This window comes from Callospermophilus lateralis, chromosome 11, assembly GCF_048772815.1.
Source record: "Callospermophilus lateralis isolate mCalLat2 chromosome 11, mCalLat2.hap1, whole genome shotgun sequence".
Lineage (NCBI taxonomy): Eukaryota > Metazoa > Chordata > Mammalia > Rodentia > Sciuridae > Callospermophilus > Callospermophilus lateralis.
This window is the reverse complement of record NC_135315.1, coordinates 18,544,169-18,564,501: the sequence shown is the minus strand read 5'-3', so window position 1 is coordinate 18,564,501 and position 20,333 is coordinate 18,544,169. Positions and strand designations below refer to the sequence as shown.

Here is a 20,333-nt window from a genome sequence, read left to right as displayed (position 1 = left end):
CTTCCACCCCACCTTGGTTTGGGTTGCATGTGTGGAGGGCCTCACTGAACTCTTTGGGACTCCCCACCCCTGGTCCATTGTCCATGCCAGAACCGCAAGTGCAGAAGAGGGGTGGGGTGGGCCGGTCTGGTCCAGTGCTGGCTCAGTCTGATGGTTGTTCTCCCTGGAGGACCCCCAGGGCTGATTGCTCCAAGGCTACAGAGTCCTAGCCTGGGCTCCTCCAGTCCCCTACCCCACCATATTTTGTTTAAAAAAGAAAAAGAAAAAGAAAAAGAAAGACAGAAAGTGGGGGAGGCCAGGGGGTAGGGGACAGAACATGGGGGAGAGACAAAGGTGGTCAGTTGGGGAGGGGAGCTCTAAAGCTCTCCCTGGCTGCCCCGGGGGGTGAGCCTCAGTTGGAGTCAGAGTCTGAGGAGTCCCCTGAGGAGGAGGAGCTGGAGCTGCTGCCCTCGGACTCATTGTCTTCATCCTCGTCATCATCCTCATCATCATCTTCATCCTCATCATCCTCCTCGTTCTAGAGGAAGAAAGGATATGCAGTTACCAGGTGGCCCTCCTTGTGGAACCCAATCCTGCCCCTCCCACCATGCCCTGCCTGCCCCACCTCATCCCCATCCTCGCTCTCATCTTCACTGCTGGATCCAGAGGAGTCCCCACCATCCTCAGAGGAATCCCCATTCTCATCGTCTTCCTCTTCTTCATCTTCATCCTCATCATCCTCGTCCTCTTCATCATCCTCCTCAGATTCCTGGAGGGGCAGAGAGACACCAGTGGTCTTGGCCCAGCCACTCCAGGCACTGGGACCCTGTTGTACAGATTCTTGCTCCCTATCTAGGAGAAGCTCCTTACCGACTTGGACTGCAGGGTGGTCCGGCTGGACTTGGGGTTTGGGCCTCGCAGCTTGGTCATGCTCTTACGTTTCTGAAGGAGAGGATGGGGATGCACAAGGGGCAGCTGTGAGTTCCAGATCCTGGGGATCCCTGCCCCCACCATGCCACTGCTGGGCTCCCAAACTCACATTGGAGATGTATTCTTTATATGCTGCACGGTCCTGGGGAGACAGACTCTGGGGAGACAGAGAGAAGGTGGGGGTTGGAACGCTCCCCAGATTACTGCCAGCTGAGCATACTGAGCTCCAGCCAGGCAGTAGGCAAAGGACTTTACATCACCCATCTGCCAGGTGAGCGCGCTACCGCTTGAGCCACATCCCCAGCCCTACATCACCCATCTTTATACCTGGTCTCTGAAGAGTGCCCCAGGGGTCTAGGAATACAGCTCAAGTTTCTGCTTTTGATGCTACATCCCCACCTCCTTTTATTTTTATTTTGATACAGGGTCTAAGTTGTCCAGACTGACCCTAAACTTGCCACCCTCCTGCCTCAGCCTTGATTATAGGCTTGTGCCACCATTCCTGGTTAATGTAAGCCACTATGCATCAAGACTGCTCATTTTCATTTTCTTACTCTACCCAAATGGAGGCTCCATAGATGGGGCCTTCTTTAACTTAGAAGTCTCCCTACAATCACTCAACAGAGCCTGATATATCATCAACCCTACTTGGTCCTGAGTTCCCTGAGCCACTGATGAGGCATTGGGGCTCATCTAACATCTGGAACGTCTAATCTCTGGCCAAATTCTTGGCCAATTTGGGTGGCTGGGGAGAACACAGATGATTCTCCACACTTTACAGATCTTACTACTCAACCAAGGTACAGAGGGAAGCTCAGAGACTAGGAATCAAGCCAGAGTCTAAAGAGGACCCCCAGTCCCAGATGGAGAGAGCAAAGGCAGTCTGATTTCAATTTTTCTACCTACTGTATGACTTTGGGCAAATTATTTAACCTCTCTGAGTTTTGGTTTAAAAGGGTGACAGTAAACACTGCCCCATAGGACTGCTGGGGTATTGAAAGAAATGATGAATAAGACAGGATGGTGCCTCCCTCTCCCTCCCAAGGGTCCTTTGCCCTCTCACCTTGACCCAGAGGTCCAGGTGCACCCTGTACTGCTTCTGCTGCTCCTCGGCCAGCTTTTTGTAGTGCTCCTTCTGGCTCTGGGAAATGCGCTGCCAGCGGCTGCCTATTTCCACCATGCGCTCTTTCAGTGGCAGGTGGTTCAACTCTCCATTGGACAGTAGCTCCTGGGAGAACTTCTGATAACCATTCCTGGGAGATGGGGGTTATTAAGGGAGGGTCAAGACCCCCAACCAACAGGCCCTCCAGTCTTCACCCTCCCCACACCAAGGCAGGCTTCAGCCCCAGGCTCACATGGGAGGCTTCTTGGGTTCTCCCTGGAACTTCATCTTCTTGGAAGAATTCGTCGCAGCTGGAGGTGCCCGCATCTCACTCAGCTCTCTCTGTGGGGAGACCTGGAAGGGTCACACTCATCCCCACACCCCCTGAAATACTGCTGCCTCCTGCCCCACTTTGTCATGCCTTAGCTGGTTCTCTTTTTATGAGACAGGAAGAGCAGAAACCAAAGCATGGCCAGGGAACAATTACCTAACAACTCACACCTATGTCAAGCACTATCATTTCAATGTATTTTGGGAATTGAATTCATGTCCCTCAACAATAACCCTGAAGGCCAATACTATCTCCTCCATTTTACTGATGAGACTGAGGCTCAATTAGGGGGGTGGGCGGCGTGGAGTTGAGACTGGTTCAGGGTCACAACAAGGCTGGGATCTCTGGCTCAGAGCCCCAGCTTATATGGGGGGTGGGGGGTGTGTGTGTGGGGGTGGGCCCAGTCCTCTTCCCACCTCATATCGCTTTTGGTCTTCAGCGGCCTTCTTAATCCACATTAGTTTCTCCTTCTTCTCCATGTTGTTCCAGGTCATCTCCATGGCTTTCAAGGCCTTTACCCTATCGTTCTGGGGACAGACAAGGGTATCAGCTGAAGGGGTCACCCAGGGCTGGAGGCTACAGGAAAAACCCCTGTCCCACTTCCTGCCACCTTGAAGCGGGCCAGGTAATCGCCGATGACGCTCTGTTGCCAGATCTCCTCAGCTCTCTTGGGTGACTCTGGCAGCTTGCCCCGTTCCTCGCGCTCCGCACCTGGCTTCCTCTCAGACTGTGCCTTCAGCGCTGCCTCCCTGGCCTTGTACTTGGCCTATGGAGGACCACACAGGTGTCAGCCTCTGAGCCACCCCTAGGGGGCGCGCTAAGCCCGACCAGCAGCAGCAGCAGCAGCAGCTCTGGGTGGGGAGGAGGGGCTGGCACAGGCGTGGGCGGCACAGATGTCCCCGTGGGTTCCGCCCCGCCTACCCGCCGCTCCCCCCAGAGCCAACAGCCATAGCTGACAGCTTCCCGCCTTCCGGGTCAGCTCGCTGGGCTCCCAGCATCTGAGTCCAGCCACACATGTAAGCCGCAGGGGCAGAGGCAGGGGCGAGGCTGAGCAGCTGCCCCAAGGGAGGAAGTGGTCCTAGCAGCCCCTCTGGGGACACTGGTGAGGAGGCGCCTCTCAGGGGCAAGACTAACCTTCTTCTTCTCTGACAAGTCGTTCCACATGCGGGCCAGCAGGCGGGTCAGCTCACTCTCAGAGAGCTCTGGCCTCTCCTCCTGCAGCTGCCGCCGCTTCTCCTCAGAGAAGATGAACATGGCAGACACCGGCCGTTTAGGCTTCTCTGAGCCACCCTGGGAAGGTACAGAAGGGTCGGGGTTCACAGGCCATTTACAGGAGCCCTTCGTTCCCCTCCCGCTGGGCAGATGGTGCCTCTGCCCACCTTCCCGCCTTCCTGGGTGGGCTTCTTGGAAGCTGGGCTGGTGGCCTGCTTCTTGTTGATGTTCAACATCTTCTCCTCTCCCAGAACCCGCTGCTGCTCCTCCTCGGGCAGGCTCTGGTGGGGAAGACGAGAGGGGTGGGGCTGCAGTCCACCTGCTCTCCAGGGACCCTCAGGGCTCTCCGCCTAGCCTGTCTTCTCTGCCGAGTCCCCACCTGGAGCAACACTCACCTCAAGGAAACGGAGCATCTCCACCTCATAATCTTTCTTTTTCTGGGAAAGGGAGGGGAATCAGGGTCAGTTGGGGTTAGGCTCACCAGACTCCAGTATTAGGGATAGGAACCCTCAGAAAGCCTCCCCCAGGGCTTGCTCTCCTCCAACAGATGGTAGGCAAGAGGCCTGAGCTGTCTGCCTTGACAGGCCCAGATGCCAAACCTAGCACACTGCCATGCTGGAAGCAGGTGCCAAGGCACCTATAACCAAGGACTGATTTGAGCTTTGCTGGGGTCACACTTGAAACCCCGAAGGAGGGCCCCCTGCTATGAAGCACCTGGTCACACTTCTTGTGATAGGCATCCTTCTCCTTTTGGGACAGCAGCTTCCACTGCTGGCTGCATAGCACCATGCGCTCCGTACTGGGCACATCCTTCATGTTGGCCATGAGCTCTGCGCAGTACAGTGAATAGCTGTTCCTATCAAACCGGGCAGGAAGAGAGACACACCCCATAAGCAAGTGAGCAGTTGACCTCATTGCTGTAAAGCATGGGTCTACATCCTTCACTGGCCCAGTTCCCTAGCTGCCCACTCACCCACCCACCACAGAACAGTGCTCACGGAGGTGGCTTGGTAGGTCGCCCATCAAACTTGTCCTTGAGCTGGCGTTCAGCCTTGGTAAGGGTAGATTTGGTGATGCCCTCCTCACTGATGTTCAGTTCAGGGTGCTTCTGGATATAGTCACGCATAATCTCCTGCAGAGTGAGGTGTGGGGGGGGTGGAGGGCAATGGGGAGTGGAGTTAGCCGGGGCAGGGGAAGGGGGAGAGCCGCTGGGGAGGGGGGGCAGGGAGCAAAGCTGGGGATGGCCATGTCTGCCATTTCACACAAAACGAGCCGAACCATGATGCCCTGCCCTGCCCTAGCCTGAGATCTCATGGTGGGGTGGGGGTAGGGAAGATAGACAGAGGTGAGGGGCCCAGAAGGCCCCTCCCTCAATGGATGGCTGGGGAGTGACTGCCTCCCGCAGCATGCGGTGGCACAGAGTCAGAGGGCAGAGGCTCTTGAAGAGCCGGATGGGGAGGAGCGCAGCGGAAGCCTAACCTCGTACTTCTTCCGCTGCTCCAGGGCCTTATGAATCCATTTCAGCCTCTTTTTGTCCGAGAGCTGAGACCACTGCTTCCCCAGGGAGTCCTTCACCTCCTTCGTAGTGGCCTGCAAACCAAAAGCCGTCAGACACACACAGGCAGCCAGGGGCAGGGGGAGGGGGGTAGGGGGCACAAAGGCCCCCGCCCCCTCAGGCCACAGGAGGTCACATTAGTGTCCCCCACAGGCCAGGAGGGGAAGGCAGAGAGGCGGGGATCCCGCCTGGGTGCAAGGGGACAGGCTCACACACACACGCACACACACGCTCGCACGCCAGCTGGCCCAGGCCCTGTCCATGCAGCCCACCCCTGGGGAGGGGCCTCCTCTCCTGCTCCCCTGCACCGTGCCCAGCGGACCTGGCGCGGCTCCCCCCTTGCCACCACCGTGCGCCTCCATCCCCACCCCTTGGCCAGACACTCACATCTGGCCGGACTTTGAGATACACCTTCTTCTCATGGGTGTACCACAGCTGCTGGGGGGTTTTGGGCTTCTCAGGGATGTCCGACTTCTTGGCATTCTGGATAAGGTCGGGGTGATCCTCCCTAGCCAGGGCATGGGGAGTAAGGTTCAATGGGGGACACTGCCTGGGCAGACCCAAGTTAGTTGCCCCACCCATAGAGCCTCCTAGGCCTTCCATCTGGGGCTTAGTGGGACAGAGGCTCCTTGCCTGTCCCTGCCCCTGAGCATAATACATTAGGGTCTGTATGTGACCCATCATATTCCATATCTTGCAGATGGCCAGCACCAGCCTCCAGCCAGCATTAGCCTATACTGTCACACCCAGTGCCCCATGGCCCTCCTCTGGGCTTCACTGCCTTACCTGAATCGGGCCAGGTTTCGCTCGAACTCCTGTTTCTCCCTCTGGAAGTCCTGAATATATTTCATCTGGGGGGAGGAGGGGACGGGGTCATCCAGGACCCAAGGCCTATCTCACCCGGAGCTACAAAAGCCACCAGGAACCCTCCTCGCTAGCTTTCTTGCCTCCCGCTGTGATGTGGACGGATGGTAGCCTGTGCCTTCCAGTGGATTGGGCTCACCACACACCAGACCTGGTGGCTGAGAACCAGACAGTGGGAACTACAGTGGTCTTTCAGACATGGAATCTTATTTCTATTCTATTTAAGAGAGTTGTAGAAGGGGGACTTGGCATTACCACAACCACTCAGTTGTCAGTGGAAGGACTAGGATTGCCCCACCCCTTTCTCTGACACCATAAAATTCCAACGTTGAGTCTGATGGAGACCCTGCTCCCATTACTCCCTCTCCCCACTGTCTGAGGAAGCTGACATCAGTGTGTCTATTTGAGATGGCCCATAGGGCCAGGTGGCTGAATCCTGCTTCCAAAGCATGAAGCGAGATTGTAATGAAGGAAATCAAGAATGAATTCTTATATGGTAGACCACATCCCAGCAGATCTGTCTCTTGGGTTTTTCTTCCCCTACCTCTGGGACTCCATCTGCCCCTCACATTCCTTCCCAATTCTGTAACCATCCCCTCTTGGTGCCTCAGCTACCACCATCTTCCCTACCTCTGATCCCTTCTTCCAGGCGCCTGGCTCCCTCTCAGGCCTCTTGTTCCCCTCTGCCACTTGGCTCCCTTCCCTCTCCCCCCTCTCCGCCTGGTCTTCCTTTCCATCTCCTTGCATCCCTCCCTCTAGGAGTCCCCCTACTTACACCAATCCTTGCCCTTCCTTATCTACCTTCTATCTAGTAGCCATCAAAGTAGCCATCTCTTTTCCTCCCTTTTTTCCCCTATAATTGCAAGAATAGCACTGGAAGCAGTCAGGGGCTCATGGAGATCAAGCCAACCCCTGCCTCTCACAGAGTACACAACCAGCACAGAGAAGTGGCTCACTTTCCCCTGTGGTTCCCACAGAAAACCAAGAGCAGAACAATGTCTCCTCTGCACAATCTTGGCCCTCCACATACAAGTTTTTGGAGCCAAAAGGCACCTCACAGATATGGCTCGCCTTTATAAACAAGACCAGGCCCAGAGAAGCAAAGTGACTTACCGCAAGGCCTCATATATAGCAATGTGGTGGCAGTCCAAGAGGACAAGTCTGTGTCCTCCAGGCCAGCATCTTGTCCACTTTACCCATTTCTTCTGTCCATCCCTGGTTCTCAGATCCTTTGCCTCTCCCTCCCATTCCATGAGTTTTCTGTGTTGTCACTGTCCCTTAACCTCATCAGGGGATTAATCATAACTCCAATAAATCATAGCTCCTGCTTAGCTTGGGCAGTGGCCAGAGGGCTAGTTTTACCTGGTTCCATTTTGGGTTCAGCACCAAGAGCATATGTGTCTACAGCCAGTATATATGAACCAGTGAAAAGGTCCACTGAGTGTGGCAGTAGGTGTCACTTTTCGAGGGCTGGCTATGTACAACTCTGTCTTTTTTTCCAGTCAATGTGCCTTTTGGCCTCTCCCCATGGTCCTCATCAACTTCTCTCCTCGGCTCCATCTCATCAAACAGTATCTCTTCTCATCTACCTCTCTCATCCCACCTTACACATGTCCCATCTGCAGGACTCCTTCAGTATTTTGTTTCTTATCACTGCATGGGACCTCCTGAGCTGTCCTTGACTTGTGTCCATCCCTGCCTGGTAGACCTGGGCAACTTATGCCTGAGGTCATCAACCTCTGACTGTCTGGGACAGTGTCTGACCTCTGCAGGGGATAATATGAGGCCAGGAAAGATAAGGTGTATTTTTGTACATGGGGAAGAAAGCCCATTTAACATGTGGATGTGGCAGGGGGGAAAGTAGCAGACAGGGAGCCTAGGGTGCCAAGGCCAAGTCCTGCTCTAGCATCATTACTTGTGTGACCTGACACTTAACCTCCCTGCACCTCAGTTTTTTGCCCACAGCATAGGAATAACCCCCTTTCCTGGGGTTTCTTTGTGAGGATATTACAGGCATTAAATTAGGCCATGAGGGGAAATATGAGGGATCCAAAACTGCTGTGCAGGCCTAACACTGAGGACATGTGTGTGGAGAGGTGTATGGAAGAGGACACTGTGAATGGTCCATAGGGGACAAGGTTGGTCTGAGCAACTGCTTGGGCCTGGGTTTCACCTGCAAGGGTGCCTGTTTTGACTGTGTATGGGCCTGGAATAGAGCAATCAGGTATAGCTGCCTGGGACCCCACACTGCTGTGCTGATTCCTATGTCCCTGATGCCAAGTCCCTCTAAGGCCTACCCCCACAATAACCTACACACACCAGTTGCTCCCAGTCTCTTCCCTCCCCGCACCTAAAACCTCCTCCCCCCACCTTCTTCTTCTCGGGAAGCTCCTTGTATTTCTTGGAAAGAATCTTGGTCAGGTCCAGGTTGCTCATCTCAGGGTGGAGTTTTGCATACTTGGCTCGCTTCTCCATGAAGAAGCGAAAATAAGGGGTCAGGGGCTTCTTTGGGAAGTCTGGGTGTTTCTGGAAGGTGGGACAAAGACACAACAGAGGTTAAACACCATCCCTTCTTTGGACCACTCCTCCCTGGACCCTCACGCTCCTCCTCCTGGTAACTCACCTTGAGTTTTTTGCCTTTATAAGGATTTTTAACATGTTCTTGAGCATCAAGGATCAATTCTGTCAACGTACGGAACTTCCTCACCTGGAGGGAGAAGGGAGATGAGTAGAAGAAGCTGGGAAATGCTACCCCATACAGAGCTCCCTTTCCCAATGGGTTTCCACCGCTCTACCAGACAATTGATTGAAAGAACAGAGACCAACAGCCCTACAATACAGGTAATCTCCACGATCCAGGCACTGACCAGGCCTGCTGCAGAGCTCACACCAAAGGACAAGTACCTCATTTGAATAGTTCAGGCAACAGAAGCCCCAGGCCCCAGGCCAGTTAGTATTCACGGCCACCTGTGAGACCTTGGCAGAATTAAGACCTCTAGGCTGATATGTTAATGGTGCCATCTCCTCCACAGGCACAAGGTCAAATAGAGAGCTAACAGGTGACCACATGAACACCTTTCTGGCCTTCTTCCTTCCTGTTTACAGACTTCGTTTCATTTCCCCCTCCAAGAAGGACAAGGTAGGGTTATGTGTAGATGCATATTCATGTGTGTCAGAAAGAGGGGGATTCAGTTACCTCATTAGAAATCTCCACCCATTTGAGCTTGCACATATCTCCAGAAAAATCTTTAAATGCTACTTTTTCCCAGTCCATGTGTGACTCAGTGGTTTTGAACTTGGAGCTGTCATTGGATGGAAGGTTGTTCTTCATGCATTCCAGCAAAGTTAGCATATCTTCCTGGGACCAGCGGTCTGGTGAGGGGTAAAAGAAGCCATCACACCTGGCTCATGCCATCATACTGATCTACTCCCCAGTCCTCGAGTATCCAACCTTTCTTTCCAAGAGTCCTTGTTTCCCATGTAAACAAAAGTATCTTTCCTTAAGTATAACTTATCCCTAAGCAAACTGGTCACATTGGATTAGGGCAGAGACTGGTCCAGTGTCACATGTAAAAAGCCTGGCTTGAACCCAGGACTGGCTTCCTTCAGGGATATTTTCATTTCTAACATTCCAGGCTTCCATGGGCCCCTATTAACTGTAGAAAGGGGACAGGGGGAAATAAAGTTCCTGTGAACTGTGACTCTATTGGGAAAGCAATTTGTTTATCAGAGAGGAAAGAAAGCAGGAAGGCAACATATCTAAAAGTATTGCCAAATTCAAATTCTAGGTAGATACCATAAATGTCCAAGTGCTGAAAAAGGGGTGTGGACAAAAAGAAGACTCCATACAGATGTCTCTCTAGCACAGCTGGAAACCTATATTAGAGACAAGAGTATATCATCCCTCCTCCCACCCAGTCCCTCAAGAGAGACCAGAAAATTTCTGGCAAATAAAAATGGGATGGATATGAAGAACTATATAGGGCAGCTTTGAGGCAAGGCACATAGATGGGCAAAGGCTCTCAGGACCCTGCTCTAGGGAGACATCCTCCCCACCCAATTCCAAGTTGTATTCTTGCTTAAACTCCTTAGGGAACAAAAAAGGGGATCTGAACCAGCTATTTTCAGCCACTGAAATGCAATTCAGAGAGCTTGGGGCCTCTAAAGAGTGACTGTCCTGGAAGGTGAGCTGGGATAGTAGCCATCCATGGCTCCAAGTCAAAGAGGCTCCTCACTTTTACTTGCATATGGTAACCTGGTCCAGGGTTTCTGCAGAGCAGGGTCACATGGACCCCATAATCTTTTCTCCCCTCAATGTCCTACAAGCATTGCCAGATGCTGAGCTTAGTTCTACTCCCCATGCCCAACTATACTAGGTTCCTCTTGGATGAAGTCGGGGTCTAATTGTGTATATAACTTCTATGGCCTGGGGCCTTAACTCACCAAAACGCACATTCTCTCCACCTGCCTCGGCCAAAACCTTATTTTTTAACAACAATAATCATAACAGTAATAATGATAATAAAAAACCTAAAAAGCCTTCCCAGTCCTGCTGCACCCCACCCCCCACCCCCTCTCAATCCTCATCCTTCCTTCCAGCCCAGGAATCAGAGTGGGGACACACTTCAGGATGACCGGGAACCCCAGAAAGACGACTTTCAAGGGTCTCCCTTCTCCCTCAAACACGGAGCGAGAGTTGTGTGAAAGACACAATTTACAGTCTCAAAGCCAAATAATTTGGATTTGGCCAAACTAAATTATTCCTTCCAAGTGTGAAGGATGCTCAACTTATAAAATTATGCTCAAGACATCCTCTCCAAGCAGAGAATGCAGAATGGAGAATCCTTTAGAAGGAGAGCCCTGCAGACAGACAAGTGGGCAAGAAGATTTAAGTTAAAAAAAGGGCTGGGGGTGGAGGACCCCTACCTTGGCCTTTGGGGGCGGCCATTTCCAGGTCTGTGGGACAGTCGGCCTCTCCGTTCATCCTCCAGCTGTCCAGCCACCTCCTCGGTCGCGCTGGCCCCGCAACCCGGGGTCAAAGCCACCTCACCCTTTAGAAGAGACACCAGTCCCCACTCAGGCTGAGAGGTGGAGGCCTTTCTATCCTACCCCCATCCCAAAGGGGAGTGGGCACAGGTCCCAGCTCTCAGTAAGACCCAGCCAGGATACTCAGACTTAATGGGTCGGAGGGTGTGGAAGTGCGCCCCTCTTCTTCCCAACCCCCTCCCCCAGCCCCTGCAGCCGGGCTCCGCGGCGTGCGCCCTCCCCTGCCCACGCGAGAGACTGCTCCCAGCTCCCGCGTGCAGTGAGAGCCCGCCCTCCTTCCCCCACCCGGACCAAAAAAAAAATCTCCTCCTCTTCGGTGCGCCCGCCCCGGGGAGGCCCCAGGCTGGAGGGCGGGGGAGGAGGAAGGGCGGGTAAAGGGCGCGCGCGGCCACGGAAGCGGGCACGCGCCCCAGTCTCCTCCTCCCGCCTCCCCCCGGCCGGTTCCCCCCGCCTCCGCAACCCGGCGGGGACCCGGACGCAGCGCAGCCGCCGCCAGCCCTGGAGCGCAGCGGCCGCACCGCCCCCGGGGACCGGATCCGGATTCCGCCGCTCCCCCCTCCCGATCGCCCAACGCCGTCCCAGCCCGCCCGGGCGGGCGAGCAGCCGACGAGAAGAGGCCTAGCTTGGCCCCAGCCCCGAGCCACCCACCCCGGCTAGAGGCTCTGCTACCGCCCAGCTACCTTGACGCTCACGGAGGAGCCCGGCGCAGAGGCGCGACCACGGCGGGAACCGCCGCCTCCTCCCCCGAGCCTGCGGCCCAGCCCCGCCGGCGCCCCCGCCCCGGCCTCCGGGGAGCCGAGCCAAAGAGAGGGCGGGAGGACGGCAGCCGGGAGGCGGGGGCGCAGCGCTCACCGGCCCCGCCGCCCCCTCCGGCGGCCGGCGAGAACTGCGCCTGCCGGCTCCGAGAAGCGCGGGCTCCTCTGCCCGTGGCCCGGCCCGACCCGGGCCTCGCTTCCTGCCTTCCCCTCCCCCGGCTTCGGTGTCTTCCCCAGTCCCCTGGTCTGCTCGAGCCCAGTCCCCTGCTCGGAGGTGGCTCCGGGTCCTCGCCCGGCGTCCACCGTACCCGCGGCTCGCTCCCTTGTCGTCAGGTCCTGGCCCCGACCCTAGCGCGCGTCCTTAGCTGTCTCGGTTACCCGGCGCAGCGCGGCCTCCGGGCTTCCCGCTCTGGCGGCTCCCTCCCCGGCTCTGAGCGGCGGCGCCCTCCCCCGCTCGGCCGGGCACAGCCGCAGCTCCCTCCCGCGGTGGCAGCGGCTCCTCCTCCCGGCGCGGCGGAGGCGCTGGGGCGGCGGCTGCTGCTGCTGTGGCGGCGGCGGCTGTGGCTGCTGCCTGCTGCTCCTCGCGGCGAAAAGCACAAAGCACAGCGCCCTCCGCCTGCAGGCAGCCCGCCCGCCGCCCGCCCGCCGGCCCCGGCCTCAGCTCGCACACCCCCCGCCGCCGCAGCAGCCTCCGCCGCCGGAGCGGGGAGGAGGAGGGAGAAGGGAGGAGGAGGAGCGGGAGGGGGGCGGGAGAAGCGGGGCAGCGAGCGCGTCCTTCCCCGTAGAGCGCACACCGACCCCCGGGGAGCGAGCGCCAGCCCGCCCGCCTCGCCGGCTCCGCTCCCTCCCACAGCCTGCCCGGGCGGGCTCCGCGGGGGGCAGCTGGGAGGAGGGGCGGGAGCTGGGGGGACCCGGGCGGCCGAGGCGGAGGGAAGGAAGGAGGGGAGGGGGGTGGCGGTGGTGGTGGTGGTAGTTGTGGTAGTGGTGGTGGCGGCGGCGGCAGCGGCTGCCACTGCCGCCGGAGGGGGGGGCCGGGTTGGGAGACACGCAGCCGCCCGGATGGCGGCGGGGCTCGGAGCCGAGGCGGGCGTGCAGACGCCGAGAGCGACCTCGCCAGACCCGCGGGGGAACTAGCAGGCTTGGCCGGCGCGGAAGGGAGGGCTGAGGTGCGGCCGTGGAGAGGGTGCCCGGAGGGCTCCCCGGTGGCCGGTAAGGCTCAGGGGGTGCCGATAGCCCTGCTCCGGAGCTCCCTTCCAAGTCTTCCCAGCTTAGGATCGTACTTACAGGCCAGTCCTCACCCTCTCTCGCCTTCCCGGGCGGGCTATTGGCGCCCACCCTCATCCCCGGAGCGTGGCCACCGGCTGGGGCGCACGCACGCCGATAGCGGCGCCAGGCTTCAGCGCCCACCTCGCGGTCCCCTTGCTACCAAAAGGCACTCACGAAACCAGAAAAAAAAAAAAATATATATATATATATATATATATACACAAATACATATATATATCACCCCGACTGCCAAAACAAAACGATTCCTTTTGCTCCTTAAAGCCCGGAAACCGCGAGCGGGCTCCAGCTCCAGAGGTGGAACAGCTCTGGGAGCCGGTTCAATCCAGCCCGGCATGGCTCCCCAGGCCTGCTCCGGCGCGTGGAGGTCGGCGCCGCCGCCGCCGGTAGTAACCCCTCTCCCCCGAAATACGCGGCAAGGAGGCTCACTTACCGAGTATGTGGATGGGAGCGCAGGCCGGAGGCACCTAGGAGCGCGGCGGGCGGAAGAGCCGAGCTGCAGCTCCGCCGCAGCCGTCGCTGGGGCAGCTAGTCGCCAGACAAAGCCCGAGATGGCGAAGCGGAGCGACGGCTAATGGCGAGCCCCACGCGCCGCGCTCCGCCCGCCCCGCTCCGCCCGCCCGCCCGCCCGCCTCGGCGCAGCGCAGCGCCGCTCCGAGCGCTCGCCCGTCAGAGCCGCCTCGGCGCCGCCGCCTCCCGGGCCTCCCCGGCCTCGCCTGGCCCCTCCGCCTCCTCCGGACGGCTCAGCCTCGCCCCTTCCCTCCCACTGCTCTGGGGGCTGTACGAAAATAAAAAAAAAAAAATTAAAAAAGAAAGAAAATGCTTTTTTCTTTTTTCTTTTTCTTTTCTTTTTTTTTTTTTTTTTTTTTTGCAGGGCGGGCGTGCTCAGACTTTCGGGTCTTTTAGCCCCCAGCTCGCACTCACCTGCGGAGCCGCCGGCAGGGCTGGGGGTGGGGGCGCGCGGGGCTGGAGCCGGCGAGCGCGGGTTGAAAGCCAGCCAAGCTCTGCAGCGCCCGACCCGGGCGTGTACGCCGCCGCCAGTCCCCGCAGAGAAATCGTCCTCCTACCCCCGCCTCCATCGCTCTGCGTTTCTCTTCCAATCAGCCGGTCGCTTGGCGGCTCCTCCATTCTCCGGCCAAGCCCGCTGCCTAGAGCGAGCTCCACTCCTCCATCTGCTCGCCCGGCTTCTTGCTCCCCCGCCGGGGCCGGCGAGGCGGCTTGGGGCCGGAGGGGAATTTGCGAGGGAACCTGCCTGCTTCCCGCTCCCATTGCTCCATTCCCGCTGCCTCCTGCTTTTCTCCTGCGTCTTTCCAACTCTCTCCTGTCGCCACTGGTGTGTGTCTGAGTGTGTGCGCGGTTTTTTTTTTTTTTTTTTTTTTTTTTATTGCTCTTTGCTTTTGCAACCCTGAAGCCAAAGCGGGGAGGGGGGAGCAAAGGGGGATGTTATAAAAAGAAAAAAGCAAGAAAGAAGCTTAGATTTGCAACACATCGGAAAACCGGGGGAGCACCCCGTCTAGTCCGATCTCCGTGCCCCGCGAGGGCCTTCCGGGTTTCGGAGGGAGTCCCTCGTTGTTCGCATTGCCCCCCACTTTCACCCGGCTTAGGATCCGAGAAATCCGAGTAAAAAGTTCTCCCCCTGGGTCGTAGTGAGGGGTGTCAGGGTGAGAGTTGGGATTTTTCAAGAAGCAGCAGCCATCCCTCCTACCCCGGCTTCGGTAACTGGGCCAAAGCCGGCGTGGGGATGAAGAGCAAAATCCTGGTGGGTTTGTGCAAAGGAGCTTCTAGGGGGTAGTTGGAGCCAGGAGATCGTGCTTCGCGCATCTCCCCCTCGGTGTCTGCCTCCTGTCCCCTGCCAGCTCCCCCTTTAATTATTATTTCCCCCCTCTCCTTTAATCTAATTTCTTCCAACTCCACCTTTGTTGTTACCGGCGTCACGCCCGGACCAGCCAATCCCTGCTACGCAATCAGCTTGTCAAAAAGGCTCGGCCAGCCCTGAGAAAGCAGGCCTCGGGCGCTGCCCCCCGGCGGCAGCGGGGATCCACGAGGGGAGCCCGGCACCCCGGCCGTGCCGGGGAAGCTGCAGCCCGGCGGCCTTCGGGTGGCGGTCCGCAGTTCACCATCCTGCCGGCGGGGGAAGGAAAGTCCGGGGCGGGAGCCACTCTCTAGCCTCCCAGGGCCTTCGGCGGTGGCTTGTCTCTGCCTTCCCTTCTCAGAGAAAAGGTTATCAGGACAGGATGCAGGGAACCAGAAGACAGTGAGAAGGACATCTACTTCCAACAACAGGCCAGCCCACAGTTTGGGCCATCTCTCACGGGACAGCACCACTGCTCCTGGCACTGCTGCTGCCCACATCTCAGCCAGGCGGGTCACAGGGCCCCCTTTGGACTGTCCCCTGGCACACTGCCTTCTCCATCCCCACACTGTCTGGCTACTGCTGTAATTCCTCTTGTCTCTTGGGAGAAATGAGATTCCTTTCCCAGGACTTCCACATCTCACTTCTGCCACGTTGCATAAACGATGGGAAACACTGTCGAGATCTGGTGTGTCCGGGCTTTTTAGAGGTCATGGCATATAAGAGAAGCGGATTAACCATGATACTAAATGAAGTTTAATTCTTAAGACCTCTTCCTTTCAGGGTCTATTTAAGGCCTGTATTTGATTTTGTACTTATTTATTTATTTTTGTTTGTTTTGTTGGAGTCCCCTCCCCCAATTGTACATCTCCACAAATTCAGACCTGCCCTTGGAGTATACATAGGACATTTTGTGAAAAATCAAGCCATCTCACACTGCACTAAAAGCAGGGTGTGGAATTAATTTTATTTTATTATTATTATTATTATTATTATTATTTTACTAGAAAAGAGCAAAGGGTTTTAGAATCAAAAGTCCCAGCTTTCCAACTTCCCCACATTTTTTTTCCAGATCTGGGGGTGAAACCAGGGCAAGCCCCCCCACATTCCTGATAGTATGTGAGTTTGGTCAAGTTCTAACCTCCCATTCCTGTATCTGTGTAATTAGAATAACAATCATATCTACTCTCATTTTCCTGACTAGGAATTGGAGGGTCAAGTGAGATGATAGATGTAAAACTGTAAAATTCTCCACATGTCACTTGCTACAATAACAGAAGAAGAAACTTAGACCCTAAGGAAGGTTCTACACCAGGATCTGGAATCCAGGTGTTCTGGCTTCTGGCCCTGAACTTCTTGGCTGAGCCAAAGGACTTTTTGGTAAAGTGCTTTGGAATAAACAGGATGAACATGAATCACAAGAATTATTGTTATTGATTCCTTGGGCAGCAAAAATCATGGCTGGCACCTTCCCATTTGGAAACCAATTGGCTTGTTTCACATTTGTTGCATCTCTGGTGAGGTCAGGAGACCAACATTTGGGCCATGTGCCAAAGCACCAGGGAATCTGCCCTTGGCCCTTTTCTTTGCCCCCTTTCCCAGTTTGCCTCCTTTCCTCTTCCAACTTGCTGGCATGTGCCTTGAAGCGGAGCCTAGGCATGCCATAACCCCAGCCCAGGATGGTGACAAAGCATAATCCTAGCTATCCAATCTCTCCTTGGCCACAGACTTTCCTTGGTTTGCCAGCATCCTAGCACCAGCTCCTATAAAACCCCAGAGTGCCTAGAATGCCTTAACCAAAATGTGGTACTTGATTTTCTGATGTACAAGGAATAATTTTAAATGGTATATAGACATGATTTTCAGAATAACATTTTAGCATGTATGAGAAGTGATCTATTTTTAATTTTTATTTAAGATAGTGATACAGGGGCTGGGGATGTGGCTCAAGCGGTAGCGCGCTTGCCTGGCATGCATGTGGCCCGGGTTCAATCCTCAGCACCACATACAAACAAAGATGTTGTGTCTGCCGAAAAACTAAAAATAAATAAATAAGTATTTTTTTTAAAAAAGATAGTGATACAAAACCACCTTTTTGTGTGGAGCTACTGCCCTTAATTAGGGATTTATTGATTATTTTTATTGCAGTAAAACTTACAGGTAATAAAGTACACACATTTTAAGTGTATAGCTTGATAAACTATTACATATGTATACATAGTATTCATCATATATATATATGCTATTATATATACTATTTATATATCATACATATATCATGTAACCACCACCCAGATCAAAATATTAAACATTTCCAGCATCTAGCAAGGTCAAAGTCAATATTCTCTTCCAAATGTCAACAGTACTCTGAGCTCTATTACCACAGACAAGTTTTGTCTGATTTTGTGGCATTCCATGGTACGAATATGCCACAATTTATCCATTCTACTGCTAATGGACGTTTAAGTTGTATCCAGTTTTTGACTATCAGGAATAAAGCTGCTGTGCATAGCTTTTGGTGGATATGTGTATTCATTTCCCCTGGGTATATTTCCAGCTGTGAAATTCCTGAATTTTAGGATATAAATATATTGAACATTAATAGGTATTGCCAAATGATTTTACAAAGTGGTTCTAACAATTCAACAGTGTAACAATTCACTCCCCTTGCTGCCCTGCACCAGTGTATGGAAATTATAGGTGCTCCATATCTTCATCAATACTGGATATTGTTATTCCTTTTTTTTCTAGCCACTCTGGCTAGAATGTAGTAGAGTTTCACTGTGAGTTTGTTGTTGTTTTTCCAGTACTGGAGATTGACCCCAGTGATGTTGTATCACTGATCCAGATCCCCAGCCCTACAGCAACATTATTTGATGTGATTTTTTGGGGGGTGGGTACCAGGTATTGAACTCAGGTGCACTTGACCACTGAGCCACATCCCAGCCTTATTTGTCATTTTATTTAGAGTCAAGGTCTCACTGAGTTGTTTAACGCCTCCCCATTGCTGAGGCTAGCTTTGAACTTGCAATTCTCCTGCCTCAGCCTCCGGAACTGCTGAGATTACAGGTGTGCACCACCACACCGGCTGATGCAACCTTTTGTGATGATAGGAATGTTTTATATCTCTATTGTCTGATAAGGGAACCATTAAACATCCATTGCTATGGAGCACATGAAATGTGGCTAGTAAAACTGAGGTATTGAATTTTCAACTTCATATATATATATATACACACACACACCATGTTGAATCCAAAGTTTCACACATCTCTTTAAAGATCTTTGTGCTGGGCGTAGTGGCGCACACCTGTAATCTCAGTGGCTCCTGAGGCTAAGGCAGGAAGATTGTTAGTTCAAAGTCAGTCTCAGCAATTTAGCAAGACCTGAATTAATTTAGCAAGACCCCGTCTTTAAAAAGATATACATAAAGGGCTAGGGATGTGGCTCAGTGGTTAAGTGCCCTTGGGTTCAAGCCATGGTACTAAGTAGGAAAAAAAAAAAAATCTTTGCCAGATCTGTATAGTACAGAGGATTTATACCTTTGGTCAAAGGTATATGAGTAGCTGAATTCCCTTGCTGGAATCTCTAATCAAGCTCTCAAGATAGCTGAGTAGACAAGTAAGAGATGATGGAAACTGTAGGCAGGTGAAGCATGGTTGGAAGAAATAGGTCACTGGGGGCTCTCTCTTGTCCCCGACCCCTTCCTTCTTCTCTCTCTGTGCTTCCTGGAGGTCAGAAGCTGAACAGCTTTCCTCAACTACACCCTTCTGCCATGATGTTTTGCCTCATCTCAGGCCCAAAGCCAACCATGGACTGGAACCTCTGAAACTGTAAGGCAAAATAAATCTTTCCTCTTCTACTTTGTTTTTCTCAGGTATTTGTCACAATGATGAAAAGCTGATTAACACAGTGTTGATGAGAAGAATGATAATAAACAAAAGTGACAGCTAATGTTGAGATCTCACCATGGGTCCGGCCGTGGGTCAAGGTTCTCTGCATGTTCCATCTCATAGAATCTCCACAAGAGCCTAGTGAAATGCATCCCTTCTACCATCTCATCTCCCTCACCATGTGAAAACAGCATAGAAATGTAAAGCAACTAGAAAAATATGGAGCTGGGATTTGATCCCAGACTCTGTGAATCCAGATCCTAAATCAAGACACCAGGGGCTGGGGTTGTGGCTCAGTGGTAGAGCACTCACTTAGCAAGTGTGAGGCACTGGGTTTGATTCTCAGCATCATATATAAACAAACAAATTAACATCAACAACTAAAAAAATTTAAAAGATACGAGTAGTGCCCCCCCACATGCATGCACACACTAAAGGGTTGTTAGTTTTTTTTATTATTGAATTGAAAAGTTTTTTTGTATATAGTGACACTTTGTCAGATGTGTTTTTTGCAAATATTTTCCCCAGTCTGTGGCTTGTCTTCTCTGTCTCTTGACATTGTCTTTCTCAGAGTAGAAGTCTTAAATTTTAACAAAGTCCTTCTTATTGGTTGTTTCTTTCATATATTGCAACTTTGGCATTAGATCTAAAAAGTTATCATCGTACTCAAGTTCATCAACATAGAAGACTCTTGAATCTTCTAGAAGTTTTATAATTTTGCAGTTTACATTGTCTATGATTCATTTTGAGTTAGTTTTTGTGTTTATGGTCTATATATTTATCTATATGTACATTATATTATATATTATATATAATACCACATATACGTGTAATATATATAACACATATATATTTATATATAATGCGCACGTGTGTGTGTGTGTGTGTGTGTGTGTGTGTAGAATAAGGCATGTGTCTAGATTTGTTTTCTTATGTAGGGTTTAAGGTCAGTGTCCAGATTTTTTTTTCCAATACTAGGGATTAAAACCAAGAGCACTCTACCACTGAGCTATATTCACCAGCCTTTTTAATTTTTATTTTACTTTATTTTTGAGATAGAATCTCACTAAGTTGCTGAGGCTGACCTCAAACTTGTGATTCTTCTACCTTGGCCTCCCATATTACTAGGATTACAGGCATGCAGTGTCACATCTGGTCCCGGTTCATTTTTTGGCACGTTTGGATTTCCAGTTTTTCCAGTACTACTGGTTGAACAGACTATTTTTGCTTCATTTTAGTGCCTTTGCTTTTTGGTCAAAGGTCAATCGACAGCCAGATACTATGGTACATATTTGTAATCTCAGCAACTTGGGAGGCTGAGACAGGAGGATCCCAAGTTCATGGCCAGCCTCAGCAATTTAGTGAGGCCTTAAGCAACTTAGCAAAACACTGTCTCAAAATTAAAAATAATAATAATGTATATTTAATTTCCAGTACCTTGACTATATGTATATAAATCTATTTCTGGACTCTCAATTCTATTCCATTGGTCTATTTGTTCTTTTACCAACACCATTCTTGTCTAGATTT

General features: G+C 53.0%; 1 protein-coding gene across 2 annotated transcripts; it reads right to left on the bottom strand.

Moving 5' to 3' along the window:
• Positions 1-304: 304 nt before the first annotated feature.
• Positions 305-13,477, bottom strand: Ubtf (upstream binding transcription factor). 2 transcript variants are annotated; one of them, XM_076871255.2, is made up of 21 exons: positions 12,083-13,477; positions 10,900-11,024; positions 9,170-9,345; positions 8,597-8,680; positions 8,344-8,499; positions 5,896-5,960; positions 5,497-5,617; positions 5,034-5,144; positions 4,553-4,686; positions 4,269-4,410; positions 3,950-3,991; positions 3,722-3,835; positions 3,477-3,632; positions 2,953-3,108; positions 2,759-2,869; positions 2,265-2,353; positions 1,973-2,162; positions 1,019-1,066; positions 850-921; positions 605-748; positions 305-517 (listed from the first exon to the last, which is right to left on the bottom strand). In XM_076871255.2, the coding sequence occupies exons 2-21, from the start codon at positions 10,955-10,957 to the stop codon at positions 392-394; spliced, it is 2,295 nt and encodes a 764-aa protein (XP_076727370.1). In that variant the 5' UTR covers positions 10,958-11,024; positions 12,083-13,477; the 3' UTR covers positions 305-391. The 2 variants fall into 2 exon arrangements, with proteins under 2 accessions (XP_076727370.1, XP_076727371.1); XM_076871256.2 differs by lacking the exon at positions 5,034-5,144 and having other exon boundaries at positions 12,083-13,476.
• Positions 13,478-20,333: the final 6,856 nt, after the last annotated feature.

Excerpts from the sequence above, each read along its gene's own strand:
- Ubtf (XM_076871255.2), bottom strand. The coding sequence starts at position 10,957 with ATGAACGGAGAGGCCGACTGTCCCACAGACCTGGAAATGGCCGCCCCC. Across the intron at positions 2,163-2,264 it reads GAACCCAAGAAGCCTCCCAT|GAATGGTTATCAGAAGTTCT; the intron begins GTGAGCCTGGGG and ends CCCATCTCCCAG. Across the intron at positions 749-849 it reads CCACCCTGCAGTCCAAGTCG|GAATCTGAGGAGGATGATGA; the intron begins GTAAGGAGCTTC and ends CTGCCCCTCCAG.